The 13,630-nt window shown below is 45.6% G+C and overlaps 1 protein-coding gene and 2 long non-coding RNA genes across 3 annotated transcripts in view; 2 read left to right on the forward strand and 1 right to left on the reverse strand.

Moving 5' to 3' along the window:
- The window catches only part of LOC141372808 (uncharacterized), a 27,076-nt gene extending 14,969 nt beyond the window's left edge, over positions 1-12,107 (forward strand). Inside the window, exon 4 of the long non-coding RNA XR_012378246.1 lies at positions 10,604-12,107. This is a non-coding gene — a long non-coding RNA (uncharacterized lncRNA). The remainder of the gene's footprint in view (positions 1-10,603) is intronic.
- Positions 1-13,630, forward strand: part of LOC141372736 (uncharacterized) — an 823,585-nt gene that overhangs the window by 356,196 nt on the left and 453,759 nt on the right. The window lies entirely within an intron of this gene.
- Positions 1-13,630, reverse strand: part of ZNF704 (zinc finger protein 704) — a 227,223-nt gene that overhangs the window by 16,274 nt on the left and 197,319 nt on the right. The window contains exon 5 of the mRNA XM_025870527.2: positions 1,719-1,819. Coding sequence (XP_025726312.2) covers positions 1,719-1,819 — 101 coding nt within the window. The remainder of the gene's footprint in view (positions 1-1,718; positions 1,820-13,630) is intronic.

Raw genomic sequence — 13,630 nt, forward strand, 5'->3', positions numbered from 1 at the left:
CAAAGGTGATTTCCCTCTCCCAGTCCGTGAGAGAGCTCAGGCCTCAGGCTTCATATACACACAGACTGGCCTTGGAGTTCTGCTGACCCACGCCCATCCCTGGGCAGTGGCCGGCAGGGTTGTGAATCCTAATTCACCAATTTTAAGAGCACAATGTAAAAAGGGAATCCTAGGGAAGCAAATAGTAGTGGCTGCATTTTGAATTTTACCCACCATGAGAGCAGCCCGGGAGCTCAAAGAAAAATCGTGAGATGCCACTTATGGTCTATAAATACATATGTGCGGCATGCGCTTCTTCGAGGTACTGAATAGGGTTCAGTTTTCTGGGCAGATGGACTTGAAAACAAATACCCTAGCTCCTGGTTATAGCTTCGGGAAGTTTTTTTTCTAAACCTTTAAATAACTCTGAGCTATTTGCATTATGAGTTGTCCTGACAATGAGGTTTGAGGGGAGACACTGCAGGATTTCCTTCCCTGGAGCCTTCAGAAACAGGAATGAGGGTATTCTGCCCTGCAGTGTTTGGGTGTGTGTTTCTTGGAGGGTGAAGGTAGACAGCCCCTCTGGTGAGGTGAGCAGAAGCCCAGCCTTGCGGCACCATGCCCCCAGCGCTCCGTAACCTTCCGTGTGCTATACTCTGGAAGGGTCTGGCTGTGTCCCCAAACCTCGGCACTACAGGTAAGCGCGCTAGATCCCTGCTTCTCTCCACAGTCCTTGAAGGAGCCCACCTGCACAGATCAGCAGAATTACCTTATAACCCGTTTTTATTTTCTTTTTATACAACTTTTGTATGGATGATGCATTTCCTAAATTTGTCCCTTGCTGGGCAGCGTGACTGTAGTGTTTATTTCTCGATACTCATCTTGTTGAAAGGACTCCTTTGTCTAAGCATTTGGGGACTTGGTCATGCATTTGGATTTGCCTTATACACACTGATTATGATGTACAGCCTCCCAAGGTCCTTCTGTGTCTGACGTCCCTGGGCAGGAAAGACCCAGAGACTAAAGGACAAGGCTGCTGAACCTCCACCGCCCCTCTGGTAGGACCCCTAGCCACTGCTGCTGGAAACTCTGTGTTCTCTTTCCTTAGAAAGGTTTTTATACAACACAAGGAAAAGCATAGAGCATATAGGTAAAGGGCTTATTTGAGAAACAGAAAATGATGGAGCCAAGTCACCAGCTATCATAAGAGTAGAAACCACAGCACTGATGGACACAGTGGTTCTTAAGCCCTTTTGAGGCTATATATATGCTTTTGAGGCTCAAAGTCACAAATACTCCCTATTGGGAAAAAAATGCACATTTAATTTGACAGAAAATTTCAGGGGGGTCCAAGGAACCCACCCTACCCTAGTGTTCTATATTTTTTAAATACATTCTCGCATACATTTTATTTTTGACCCTTACACATGACCCTGCTGGGCTGATATTACTATTAGCCTCATTTTCAGAGGGTACTGAGGCTCAGAGCAGTAGATTGCCTAAGGTCACTTAGTAAGCAAATTGGGGAGGCTTTGCAAGGTTAAATCCACATTCTTTCCACTGTGCCATATTGGCCCGTGTGATCTGAATGGCCATCTCCACAGGGATTACGAAGACCAAGCAAGCCCAGTCTCTATTCCTGTGTTCAGACTTAGTGTGGTGTGTAATTTCTGAGTGCAGGTGGCCCGAAGCTGAGCTCCTGGAGGCCACACCAAGCCCTGAAGGGAGGGTTGCCTTACCCAAGATGGATGGTCCGTATGTGTTTCTGGATTCCCGCCGCAGTGCTCAGCACCTTCCCGCAGTTCTTCCACAGGCATTTGAACATCACCTTCATAGAATTCTGTAAACAGGAGAAAGTTATATTAAAATGAAAACTAACCCATCCATATTTTCTGTCATCCCAACATATTTTCTCCACCTTCGTTAGAAAAGAAACAACTCGGGCGCCTGGATGGCTCAGTCGGTTAAGCATCTGTCTTCGGCTCAGGTCATGATCCCAGGGTCCTCGGATCGAGTCGTGCATTGGGCTCCTTGTTCAGCGGGGAGCCTGCTTTTCCCTCTCCCCCTCCCTTCCACTTGTGCTCTATCTCCCTCAAATAACTAACTAACTAAATAAATCTTAAAAAAAGAGAAAAGTAACAATTTGGGGTGCCTGGGCGACTCAGTCAGTTAAGCGTCTGACTTGATTTTGGCCAAGGTCATGATCTCATGGTCGTGGGATCGAGCCCCGTGTTGGACTGGGTCCTCACTGGGGACTCTGCTTCAGATTCTCTTCCATTCCTTCTCCCTCTGCCCCTCCACCTTGCACTCTCTCTCTCTCTTTTCCTCCAAAATAAATAAATAAATCTTTTTTTTTTAAAAAAGGTAACAACTTCCCATCATCTTGACTATAATTCAGCATACCATTCTAGGGAGCAACCCCCTCCCTGCCAGCTGGTAAGGATCTTGGTGATCTCAGGCATTTTTCTGCATCCTTCATGGATACTAAGTTGCCCTGAATATTTAGTTCACTTTTATTAAGGTGGTCACAGTGTCATTTAGGCGTTAATGACGGTATCTAACATCAATCGAGCACTTACCATATGCCACGTGCTGTTACGAAAGTTTACCTCATTTAATTCTAAGAGATAGATACTATCATTGCCACCATTTTATAGATTCACAGAGAGTTTCAGTAAATTGTGCCCAGTGAATAAACCAGCTTCTAGCAAAGCTGGGAATGCAGGGAGTTGGGCTCCAGGAACTGCTCTTTCCACCAGGACACAACGCCACCTTCTTTTCAAGGGTCTCAGTGTTTTCCCAAAATAGTCCAGCACAGCGATTGAGAGCACTGATTTTGGACTCACTTTCTCAAGTCCTTGGTTCCCTTACTTATTAAGTAGGAACAGTAACAGGACCTGTCTCAGAGGGTTATTATGGGATTAAATGAGGTCATGAAATGAATCTTTTAGCACGACACCAACAGGAATAATTATTCAACCAATGGTAGTTTTTATGGTATTATTATGATTATACTTCCTGAAATGAATTTGACAGGAGATTAGTTTTCTCCAGAGAGGGCCCTTGTCCTTGGGATGCCACCGCTTTGCTGATTATTCCCATAGGCCTGGTGACAGTCACTTCTGTGTGCTCACTGATCCCCATTTCCTTTTCCTCCTGAGCACACAGCTACACCTCATTTCCCAGCCTCCCTTGCGGTCCGGTGGGGACATGTGACTGACTTAGGACTAATGGAATATGGGCAGAAGTGATAGATATTCCTTCTAAGACTTGTCCCTAAACTACCTGGCAGTGCCATTCCAGCCCAGGCTGCTGACTAGACGCAGAGGATGCTCAAGGACTCAGGAGACCCACTTGATCAGGGCTTCTTAATCTTTTGTTTGCTATGCACCCTTTTGGCAGTTTCACATGAAACCTAGGCAAAGTAATATTTTTTAACATTTAAAATAAAACACATAGAAATACAAAGAAGAGCAAGTGTACTGAAATACAGTTATCAAAATATTAAAAATATTTTGTGATATGGTTGATACTGTATGTATTCTTTAATGAACATATTGAATAACAAGGTCTTGAAGTGAGTCTAATAACTACCATCATTTCAAAGTCGTGTTAAGCCTAAGTGAGATTTCATGATATCTGCTAAAATTATAATGTGATATGAAACTATCTCTGCTTCCTATTGGTAGTAAAGTCACAGGTGACACTAATATTGTGGTTTGATGCTGTCAATCATAACTGCAGGAGATGCTGAATTATAGTTAAGAGGTTAATGACAATGAAAATATACTTTCTTCCTACTCCAAGTTCACAGACCCTCTGAATTCTGTCCACCCTTTTGGGGACCTGTGGACTCCAGGTTAAGAATCCCCGTAATAGGAGGAGGGAGCCTGGGTCCCTGGAGGACTGTGTGGAGTGGAGGTACTCCCTTCACCACTCCCAGCTGACCTGAGTGGATTGTGACATATGAAATAAATAAACCTTTATGGTGTTAAGGCACTGAGGTTTGGAAATAGGCTGTTTCAACAGTAGGCCTACCCTTACCAATAAACATAGTGGCGGGGACACCTTCCCTGAACCGATGGGATTGATGTAGCTTTGTTTCCAAGTCCAGTAGGATTTCTGCCATCCAGCCCTTGTGGGGCTGCCCAGTATATGCCCTGTGTTATGGGGCAATCATTTACACATTTAGAAGATGACTCCTTCAGGTATTCCTGATGGGATTAGTATCCTGATCCAGACAGCCGCCCCCACCGAAGACTTTTTGTACATTTCTCAATTGAAAAGACACTTGGAACCTTCCAGAACGGAGGAGGAGCCTGTGTGTTGGGCAACGGCCACTTTCAGCATGGCCAGTGGAGGGAAAATTACAGCAGCACACAGCTGCAGTCAGCTAGAGTGGACTAGTGACAGCCACCACCCTGCCTGGGGGCTCCGTGAGCCGGCAGCCCCAAGTGTCCCCGAGGCTCTGCCTGGGTGGCTGGCGTTCACGACACCACAAGCCAGCCATCCCTGCCTCAGCGCCTGGGCGTCACCGGCAGCTGGGGGATGCTTGGCCTGGCAGCGGACCGCTCTGAGCTATCCAGGAGCTGCCGCTACATGGAGCTGGGGCCGGAGCCCAAGAAGGGTGTGAAGGAAGCTGAGAAGCAAACACATACTTAGGAAACTTTAAAGTCCACAATCCTGATGAGTCTGTGTTTATTCTAAGGAGACAGTTCACAAGTCTCAGGTTCCCTGATCTCCTGGGGTCACTGATCTAAACACATGGGCTGTAGGGTGAACAAAAGGGGGAAAGTTTAGATCCTGCCCCTCAGCCCCAAAGGTTCACAGGAAGGAGCTCTGCTTGGTATTTTGTATTCAAAGCATAGAATGACTTAACAGCATTAATAAACAAACCCTCACACTAGGAGTGCTTTTTACCCATTTTTCAAACAATGAAGCTAAACTATTAAAAAATATCTTCCACTTAAGGGAATTAATGACTCAAACTGAAATTACATGTACCTGAGAGTCCAAATGGCTGTCTGGAAATAAAGTCATGATAGATAAAAACACTTCTTGATTCATTCCAAACCTTTTTTGCTGATGGTATTCTTTGATTAATTAAACTAAACAGCTATTTAGCAAGGAATGTTCCAGGTGCCAGGGATGGAGATAGATAGAGAGAGAGAGAGAGAAAAGCTGCTCTCCAGGAACTTCCATGCTAGTAAGGGAGAGACAGAAATGCTAATAAATGGTGATTGCCTCAGCTATGGTAAGTTTCCTGGAGAGGGATGCAGAGCAGCTGTAGGTCAGAGAAGACCTCTAGAAGGTGACTTTTGACCCAGGACCCAAAGGTTGGAGCAGTGGGTAGCCATGCTAAGAGTTGGAGTTTTCCAGGGGAAAGAGGAAGAAGAGCTTGGCAGATTGGAGGGCTAGAAAGAAGAGCGAGCTTAGAGGGCAATGAGAGAGAGAGAGAGAGATCGGAGATAAGGCGGACAGGCAAGGAGGGCCAGATCCTCAGGGTCTTGTAGGTGAAAGTAAGGAATTTGGGCTTTATTCTAAAATAAAAGAGAAGCTACTGAAGGGGTTTAAGCAGGGGAGTGATATATGATTATATGATTTAGGTTTTAAAAAACATCACTCCAGGGGCACCTGGGTGGCTCAGTCAGTTAAGCGTCTGCCTTATACTCAGGCTATGATCCCGGGGTCCGGGGATCGAGCCCGCATCAGGCTCCTTGCTCAGCAGGGAGTCTGCTTCTCCCTCTCCCTTGGCCTGTCTCCCCCACTTGTGCACTCTCTCTCTGAAATAAATAAAATCTTTTGAAAAAAATACCACTCTGTTTTGGGGAGAGAGCAATAAGGTTGCCTGTGTCATGCTACCGCCGGTCAGAGAAAATGGTGGATGGAAGAAGACTGGGCAGTGAGCATGGAGAAAAGCAGACACATTTAAGATATATTTTGGAGGCAGATCCAACAGTACTTGCTTTGGGTTGAATATGAGGCCAGGCACATGATACTATTAAAGACGACTTGCATAGCTAGGCAAATTGTGGTTCTGTTTCGAATATGTTAATTTTGAGATACCTATTATAGATCAGGAAGAAGTGGCAAGTACGGCACTGGCTGGACATATGAGCCTGGAACTCAGGGGAAGTCAGGGCGAGAGACAGAAGTCTGGAGTCAGGAGCTGAAGGACTACTTAAAACTTAGGTCTGGGGCACCTGGGTGGCTCAGTCGTTAAGCGTCTGCCTTCGGCTCGGGTCATGATCCCAGGGTCCTGGGCGCGAGCCCCGCATCGGGCTCCTTGCTCGGCGGGGAGTCTGCTTCTCCCTCTCCCACTCCCCCTGCTTGTGTTCCTGCTCTCGCTGTCTCTCTCTCTGTCAAATAAATAAATAAAATCTTTAAAACAAAAACAGAAAAAACTTAGGTCTGGATGAGATCATCTAGGGAAAAATGCAACTAGAGATGAGTAGAAGGCCCAGGACTCTGCAGCATCCGGTATTTCCTACTGGGGAGAGAGAGAGCAGGAGCAGAGATAGATGATAGATAGATAGATAGCAGGAGCAGTCTGAGAGAGAGAGAGAGAGAGAGAGAGAGAGAGGAAATCAAGACAGTGTAGTATTACGGCAGAGGTAGAAGAAAGTGTTCCAGAAGGAAGATGTGGCCAACGGCATTGAACAAGGACTGGGAAGAGTCCCGTGGAGGCCATCCATGGCAGCTGTCGGTGGCCCAGACAGGAGCAGGTTTCGCAGAGTAGTGGGGAAGGAAGTCAGACTGCCATGGACTGGAGAGTAAGTGGGATTGAGAGAAGTGAGGTTTTTATGCTGATGGGAAGAGTTGCAAGGGAAGACTAGATGGACAGTGTAGTAGAGATTCGGGGGTGGGGGTGAGGGGGGGAGAACCACAGGGTGAGGCCCTGCAGAAAGAAGAGGATTCAGCCCCATCACCTCCAGCCTGGGTGGGGGGACTGCCCTGCATGGCAGCAGGGCAGTTCTCCCGTGGAAGAAAAGAAAACCAAGGGAGGGATGTAGATTCAGTTAGTTTGCCGATTAAAAAAAAAAAAAAAAGAAAGGCAGTCCTGTCTGAATGCTTCTAATTTTTCGGTGAGGTAGGAAGTGAGGTCAAAGGGAAGGGCAGAGCGGGGAGGCTGTGTGGGAGCACTGAGGGGAGCAGAGAAGGCTGAAGTGCTTGCTTTAGAGACTGGGGAAGGACCAGGCGAGGCATATGATACTATTTTCATATTCCTGGGCGGAAACCAGAACCCAAAAAGTTAGGACGCTTGTCCGATGTCATTGGGTGGTTCCTATCCTATGAGTCGGTTAATAGCAGAGTATTACACAACACAGAGCCAAATTCCTTCTACATCTTAGAAATTTTTTAAAGGTTCAAATTGCTGATTGTTTTAGGAAATGACTATCACACTGGTGTTTTTGTGCCATTACAAGTATTATTTATAAGACTGCTATTCCTAGTCCTTGCAGGAATATGTCAAACATTTGTTTTTTTAAGTTGATAAGCAGTAAAGCTCGGTACTCATTATAGAAAAATAAATATCATTGGTATAACTCCTTTCCTTAGTTAGGAGGAAATAGCTGATACAATGAAGCTGACCAATATCCTCTCTAAATCCCTTGGAATTAGGATAACTACCAATTGCAGTTGTTTGAGTATCAACTCCTCAATCACACCCCCCCCCCTTTTTTTTTTAGCCCCTGCTAAGGACTCCACAGAAATCTGTTGCCCAAAGAAAAGTAGGTAATGGATATGAAAAGTGATCAACTTTGCTTCCTCCTTGTTTTTTTTCTTTTGCTGGGTTTCCAAGAGACACGCTGGGGATGGACTAAATAGCTTTGATCATGGGAAGCTCTCTGAGAGTAGGAACCATGACTTCTTGCCCAACAATTAGAATTTGTTGTGTTGAATCTTGGGAAAGTTGTGTTTTGGGGCCCACAGCAATGAGCCATATTTGAGACATCTTAATTTACTTAAGCATTTTGGAATGTACTTAGTAAACAATCGATGTTCAAAGAATGTTTGTCAAAAAGATTGTTGTTCTGTGGAATTCAGGAAGATTTCCTAGGATGATTACCACTTGATCATCTTACCTGGCTGCAAGTTCACTTCTCAGTGCAGGTCCATGGCAGGTGTGGTGAACACTGAATTATAGATGATTTTCTCTTCACTCCATATAGTACTTTTTCCTTCCAGCCTTACAAACCCTGCACTGGTAGGTATTTGAGGAAGGTCTAAGTTCACCAGAAGAAAGTGGAATATGTGCAGCAGGAAAAATGATTGTCTAATTTATAATGACTCGGGTCATTAGCAAAAGCAATCAGAAGGCCTTTACGTAGTCTTACACTCCAGATGTATAGAGAAAGTTCCTGTGGTGGCAAATGCGGACTCAGAAACATAATTACATATGGTGGGGAGACCTTTAACTGTGTTTGGGGAGGGGCACTCCCAAACCCCTTCAGAGAGGGAAAGCTCTGCTTTCTCTCCTCTACTTCTTCTTTTTGGCATTTCCTTTGAATAACGTCTTTCATTTATTATCCCATTTTATCCCAAACTGCCAGAGCTCTGCCCTTATAATGTACCCATGCACAGATATTTCCTATCTCTAAATTTAAGAGCAATGCAGATTAAGCTTTGGAAAACGCTTATCATTTTGACCCAATTCAACTTTTAGGGATCTATCCTAAGAAAATCATTTGGCATGTCTGCAAAGACATGTGTATAAAGATGCTCATCGCACTGCTATTTAGACTAGCAAGAAATCAGAAATCATCTCAAGGTTACTGAGGGAACTATGGGGAGATGGGTTCAATTAATTCCATATAACTGCATAGTATGGAATTTTAAAAATGAAGTTGTCAGAAAAGCTTCTTTGACGTGAGAAAACAAGTTCCCCATGTGGGAGGGAATTGCTGATACTTGCTCTTTGTCTCTATGGGTCCCTACCACTCCCTTCTCCGCCCAGCTCAGTGCCTGGAGGCTCACCTTTATGCATCAGTGGATGCCCTTGCCCTCTGGTTGCTGGTTGATTTGGCCAATGGGAGGCACTGGCAGGAGGTGGGGAGGCAGGAGGAGAGACCAGAAGGCAAGAGGGTACGGATTCCCTCAGCTTCCCGTCTGCCTGGCCACAGGTGGGCTGTGGCTGCATTTCTCCTCCTAAAACTAACACTTCTGGTGGTATTTTCAGTTTTGATAACCCTATGGGTTCTGGAAACCACTCTGTTTCTTTGCCTTTTCAGGCTTAGGGGTGGTAATGTTGTTAGCTGCCGGGGTACCTTCTTCTGATGTCTCCCAACCCTATCTGCACCCTTGTGAAGAGCTTCTTCATTATACTCTTCTCAGTTACGCCACTGGTAGTGCAAGGCCCACTTCCTGCCTGAGCCTTGATTGATACAGGGGAAAGTGGGTTAGAAGAAATATATGAACATTATCTCTTTTGGGGGGAGGATATGATATTTAATGCAAGCAAACATGTATTATTGCAAGGTGGAAATACTGGGGAGGGGTACCTTCTTTTCACATTAATCTCCAAATGTAAAGATTATCCTATTTTTTTTAAAGATTTATTTATTTATTTATTTGAGAAAGAGAATGAGAGAGAGAGCATGAGAGGGGGGAGGGTCAGAGGGAGAAGCAGACTCCCTGCTGAGCCGGGAGCCCGATGCGGGACTCGATCCCGGGACTCCAGGATCATGACCTTAGCCGAAGGCAGTCGCTTAACCAGCTGAGCCACCCAGGCGCCCAAGATTATCCTATTTTTAATTTTAAAAAGTCATTTCTTTAAAAATGGAAGCCGCCCTATAACAGTTGCTTGAATAATTTGGGAGAATAAAAGGACACTGAAAAGATGATCTCATCTCGAATGGAGTCAAGTGGCTTCTCTCTACCCAGGTGAAGGATGTCCTTATGTCAAACCATGAGGCCCCTTACATGGTGATTAAGTACTTGGCAAAGTCCCCTAACGACACCCAATGGAAAGCAATCCCTTGTCTACAAACAGACTACTCGCGGTTCCACTAAAAAAACAAAAACAAAAACAAAAACAACCCAACAACAAGCCATGGGAGGAGGAGAACAGGAAAAAATAGCTAAATAAACATCGCCTGGGTTGCCACCTGGGTCCCGGCTCACTCAAGGAGGCCAAAGCCAGCAAAGCTGCTGGTGGAGTCACAGAGGCCCATCCGCTGGACGTGCCCATCCGTGCTTGAGCCGGGGCTGCCCCTCGCAGCTCTCAGAAGTTCCCAAAGCTGGGATGTCCTTGGGAGCCGAGGCCCCTGTTGGCTGCGGAGCAAGCTGTGCTGGGGTCTTCCATAAGTTCGCTTCCTTTATCCCTGGCGCCCACCCCCAGAGGAGTGCAGCTCCGGGCAGTTAGAGCCAGAGCCCTGGGATCTCACACAGGCCCATGCCCTTGGGGGGTGTGGGGGGGTAGCGTCTCAGCAGCTTCCAGGCAAGTTCTTCGGAGTCACCTGACTTGGGGGCAGTAGGCTACCCGGGCTGGAGACAGCTTCCTGGAGCTGCTTCCGCTTTGCAGCAGTTTTCACACCGACTCCGGCACCAGCCGCTTGGAGCTGGAGGCCGAGAGCTTTGGCCAGGGCTTCCCTCATCTTTTCTCTGCTCGCCCTTCCCACAGCAAGGCTCAGCCCTGGCTTTGAGCCGTTTCATACCTGGAACACATCAGAGTAGCTTCTATCTTCCTGAAAGAACTGAGACTGGCCCACGGGACCGACAAGATGATGGCTGAAGGTCACCATCGGTTCCAAGAGTGGAAACGTGGCTGAATTCGGAAGTATTCCATAACATGCCTAGGGATAAGTCCAACTAAAGCTGTACTCCAGAAGGTACATGAATATCACTTTACTGCCCCGTTGACCACACAGCAGCCTGGGGTTAATACCAAGTTGCTTTTTTGGAGGTAATTTTGAAGAACCTCACATATGTCTTATATGGCAATTGAGATGTGTGTGCATGTGTGTACGTGTGTATGGGTGTGTATGTTCATACATCCAAGCGTCCCCAGAGAGGACCAGGGTCCTTGAGGGAAGGGAAGTGTCCACTTATTCTGCAGAGATGCGTTCGGCCTGCATTATACATGCTCCCTCAGTCTGAGGCCCGTGGCAGGAACCCACACTGCTTGGCAGAGGCTCCAATGGCTCTTTGAGGACCAAGAGTTCCCCTCAGACCCTCAGCACGTTCCAAAAGACTGAGAAGTGAACAGACGTATTTAAAAATTCATTAACTGCCTGGAAGCTGGTAGGGGTTCCAGTTCTTTCCTTTATTGGGAAAGCAGCCTTATACATGTCATCTCAACTTTGGGGCTTTATTTCCTTATTTGTAAGACAGGAGGACTGAACAAGTAATCTCGGAGGTGTGAGGTGACTGCAAAGTGATGGGTGAATTCAAATGTATACCAAACATGGATTCAACATCTCCCATCCATATGCACTGCTTACAGATGCTGTGATGATATAAAAAAAAAAAAAAGAAAGAAAGAAAAGATTTTCGTAAATGGAATAATACAAAATGTATTCTTTTGTGTCTGGCTACTTTACCTCAGCATAATGTTTTTGAGATTCACCCGCTGTTTCATGTGTGGGTAGTTTGATTCCTTTTATTGTGGTGTAGTATTCTGTTGAGTGAATATGCCACAATTTGTTTCTCCATTTACCTGTTTAGGGACATTTGGGTTGTTTGCAGTTTGGAGTGATAATGAATAAAACTGCTCTGAACCGCAAGTCTACAAGTCTTTTTGTGGACATATGTTTTCTTATCTCTTAGGTAAATATCTAGAAGTGGAATTGCTGGGTCATATGGTAAGCATATATTTAACTTTATAAGAAACTGCCAAACTGCTTTACAAAGTGGCTGTACCATTTTACATTCCCACCAGCAACGAATGAGCATTCTGGTTGCCAACACGTGGGATTTTGTACACCAAATAGTACACACTGTATGATTCCACTTACTTGAAGTGCGGCAATATGAGAAATTGACCTATGATGACACAAGTCAGAGAATTGGTTTTTGTGGGGGTTGTGGGGGGCATTTGACTGCAGAGGGGCATGAGGAGTGCTGGCCTTGGTTGGAGCGGTGGTTCCTCAGGTGGAGAGATCAGTCAAAACCCCCTGAAATGTATTCTTAAAATGGGTTCATTTTATTGTGTGTAAATTACCTAAATAAAGTTGATTTAAAATGATTTCTAGAGCAACGACAAAAGCATTCATGAATTCATAAAAATCCCTACTCATTGTATATTTTCTCACCAGTGGATTCTACAAGTGCCTCTCATCTTTGGGATAATCTGGATATTTCTGGACATGATCAAATGGTCCTGTAACTTGGAAAGGGTGGGCTAGGTGATTTCTGAAGTCCTTCGAGGTCCAAGGCTCCAGATCTTCTATATTGCCTGGCAGATTATTCTGAGATCCTGTCACTAAAGTGCCTAGATCTCACTCTTCTGTATGCCGATCCTCCCTGAAGCCAATCCGTTCCCCCGATCTGGCTGGCCATGCTGTGTCACCACCACGAAATCCGTACAGTGTGACCCCGAGCTGCTTTCCGTAGCACCGCCCTCCCTGGCAGTTCTAACAGATGGGTCTATTTCTGGAGCGTCAGTTCTTGCAGAAGGCACTCTCTGCTCTGAATTAGTGGGTTAGGAATTAAGTCAGCGCGCAGAGACTAGCAACGGCTTATTGGTGAGGGATTTACGGGTTTGTTTCCTTTTCATTCACAATTTAAAGTGACTCATTGCTTTTTGGTTCTGAAGGATTGAAAATGCAGAGTGGAGCAAATGATGAATTCATTGTTTACTACTGCACAGTAATTACTGAAGCACCTTATGTTAACTCAGCACTTTTTTCCCTCCGACCTGAGATTCTCCCTAGCCCATGGGTAAAATGGTTCATTGTCAAGACACCTGTAAAAATAAATGAAAACGATGAAGGCCGGAATGTAGTGATTGTCTTTGAGTTGCTGCTGATGTTCTGAAAGGCAGAGTCCTGAGTCAGGTTTCCTTGTACCACCCCTGATTTCTGCCCCTGTCACTGCTGCCCTCACCCCTCACCCCTCACCTGATCGTAGGTTGGCCTCTCTCATTAACCCTAAAGAAGTCCAAGGTGGCTGAAGTTGCTGAGGGATGCGGTGTCTTGAGCTGCACCAACACTGATATAGTCAATGTGGGGACAGAATGGAGAATGGAGGTGAGCACCCCTTCTCTCCACACCCACGCTTCTCAAATTGTCAAATGGGTAAAAAGGAAAACAAAATATTAGCAGCCAACATGTACTGTTCATACCATCCTCAGAACAAACCCCATCAGCGTGGTGCTATCATGATCCATATTTTACAAACGAGGAAACTGGGTCTTAGATAAGTCAAGCGACTTGCCTATGGTCACCGAAGTATTAGAGCTGGGGTGTTAATTCCAGAGCCTGAACTGTTTTATCCTGTTCCCGAATGGACAAACTCAGAATCTGACAGAATTAGGAATCTGACATGGAAAAAATGTATATATTAATAAGTAGTTATCAGCACTTCTTCATTTTCTAGAGGTCTTCTGGGATTGATGGTTAACTCTAGGTCTTCTGGTCTTCTACAGAATTTGTTTTCTCCCAGACTCGAAGAGCGGCTGTAGTTAGGATCACTGCGTCACCTGGTGGCC

Source organism: Callorhinus ursinus, unplaced genomic scaffold (assembly GCF_003265705.2).
Source record: "Callorhinus ursinus isolate GAN/ISIS: 27379988/994484 unplaced genomic scaffold, GSC_fseal_2.0 scaffold5, whole genome shotgun sequence".
Classification (NCBI taxonomy): Eukaryota; Metazoa; Chordata; class Mammalia; order Carnivora; family Otariidae; genus Callorhinus; species Callorhinus ursinus.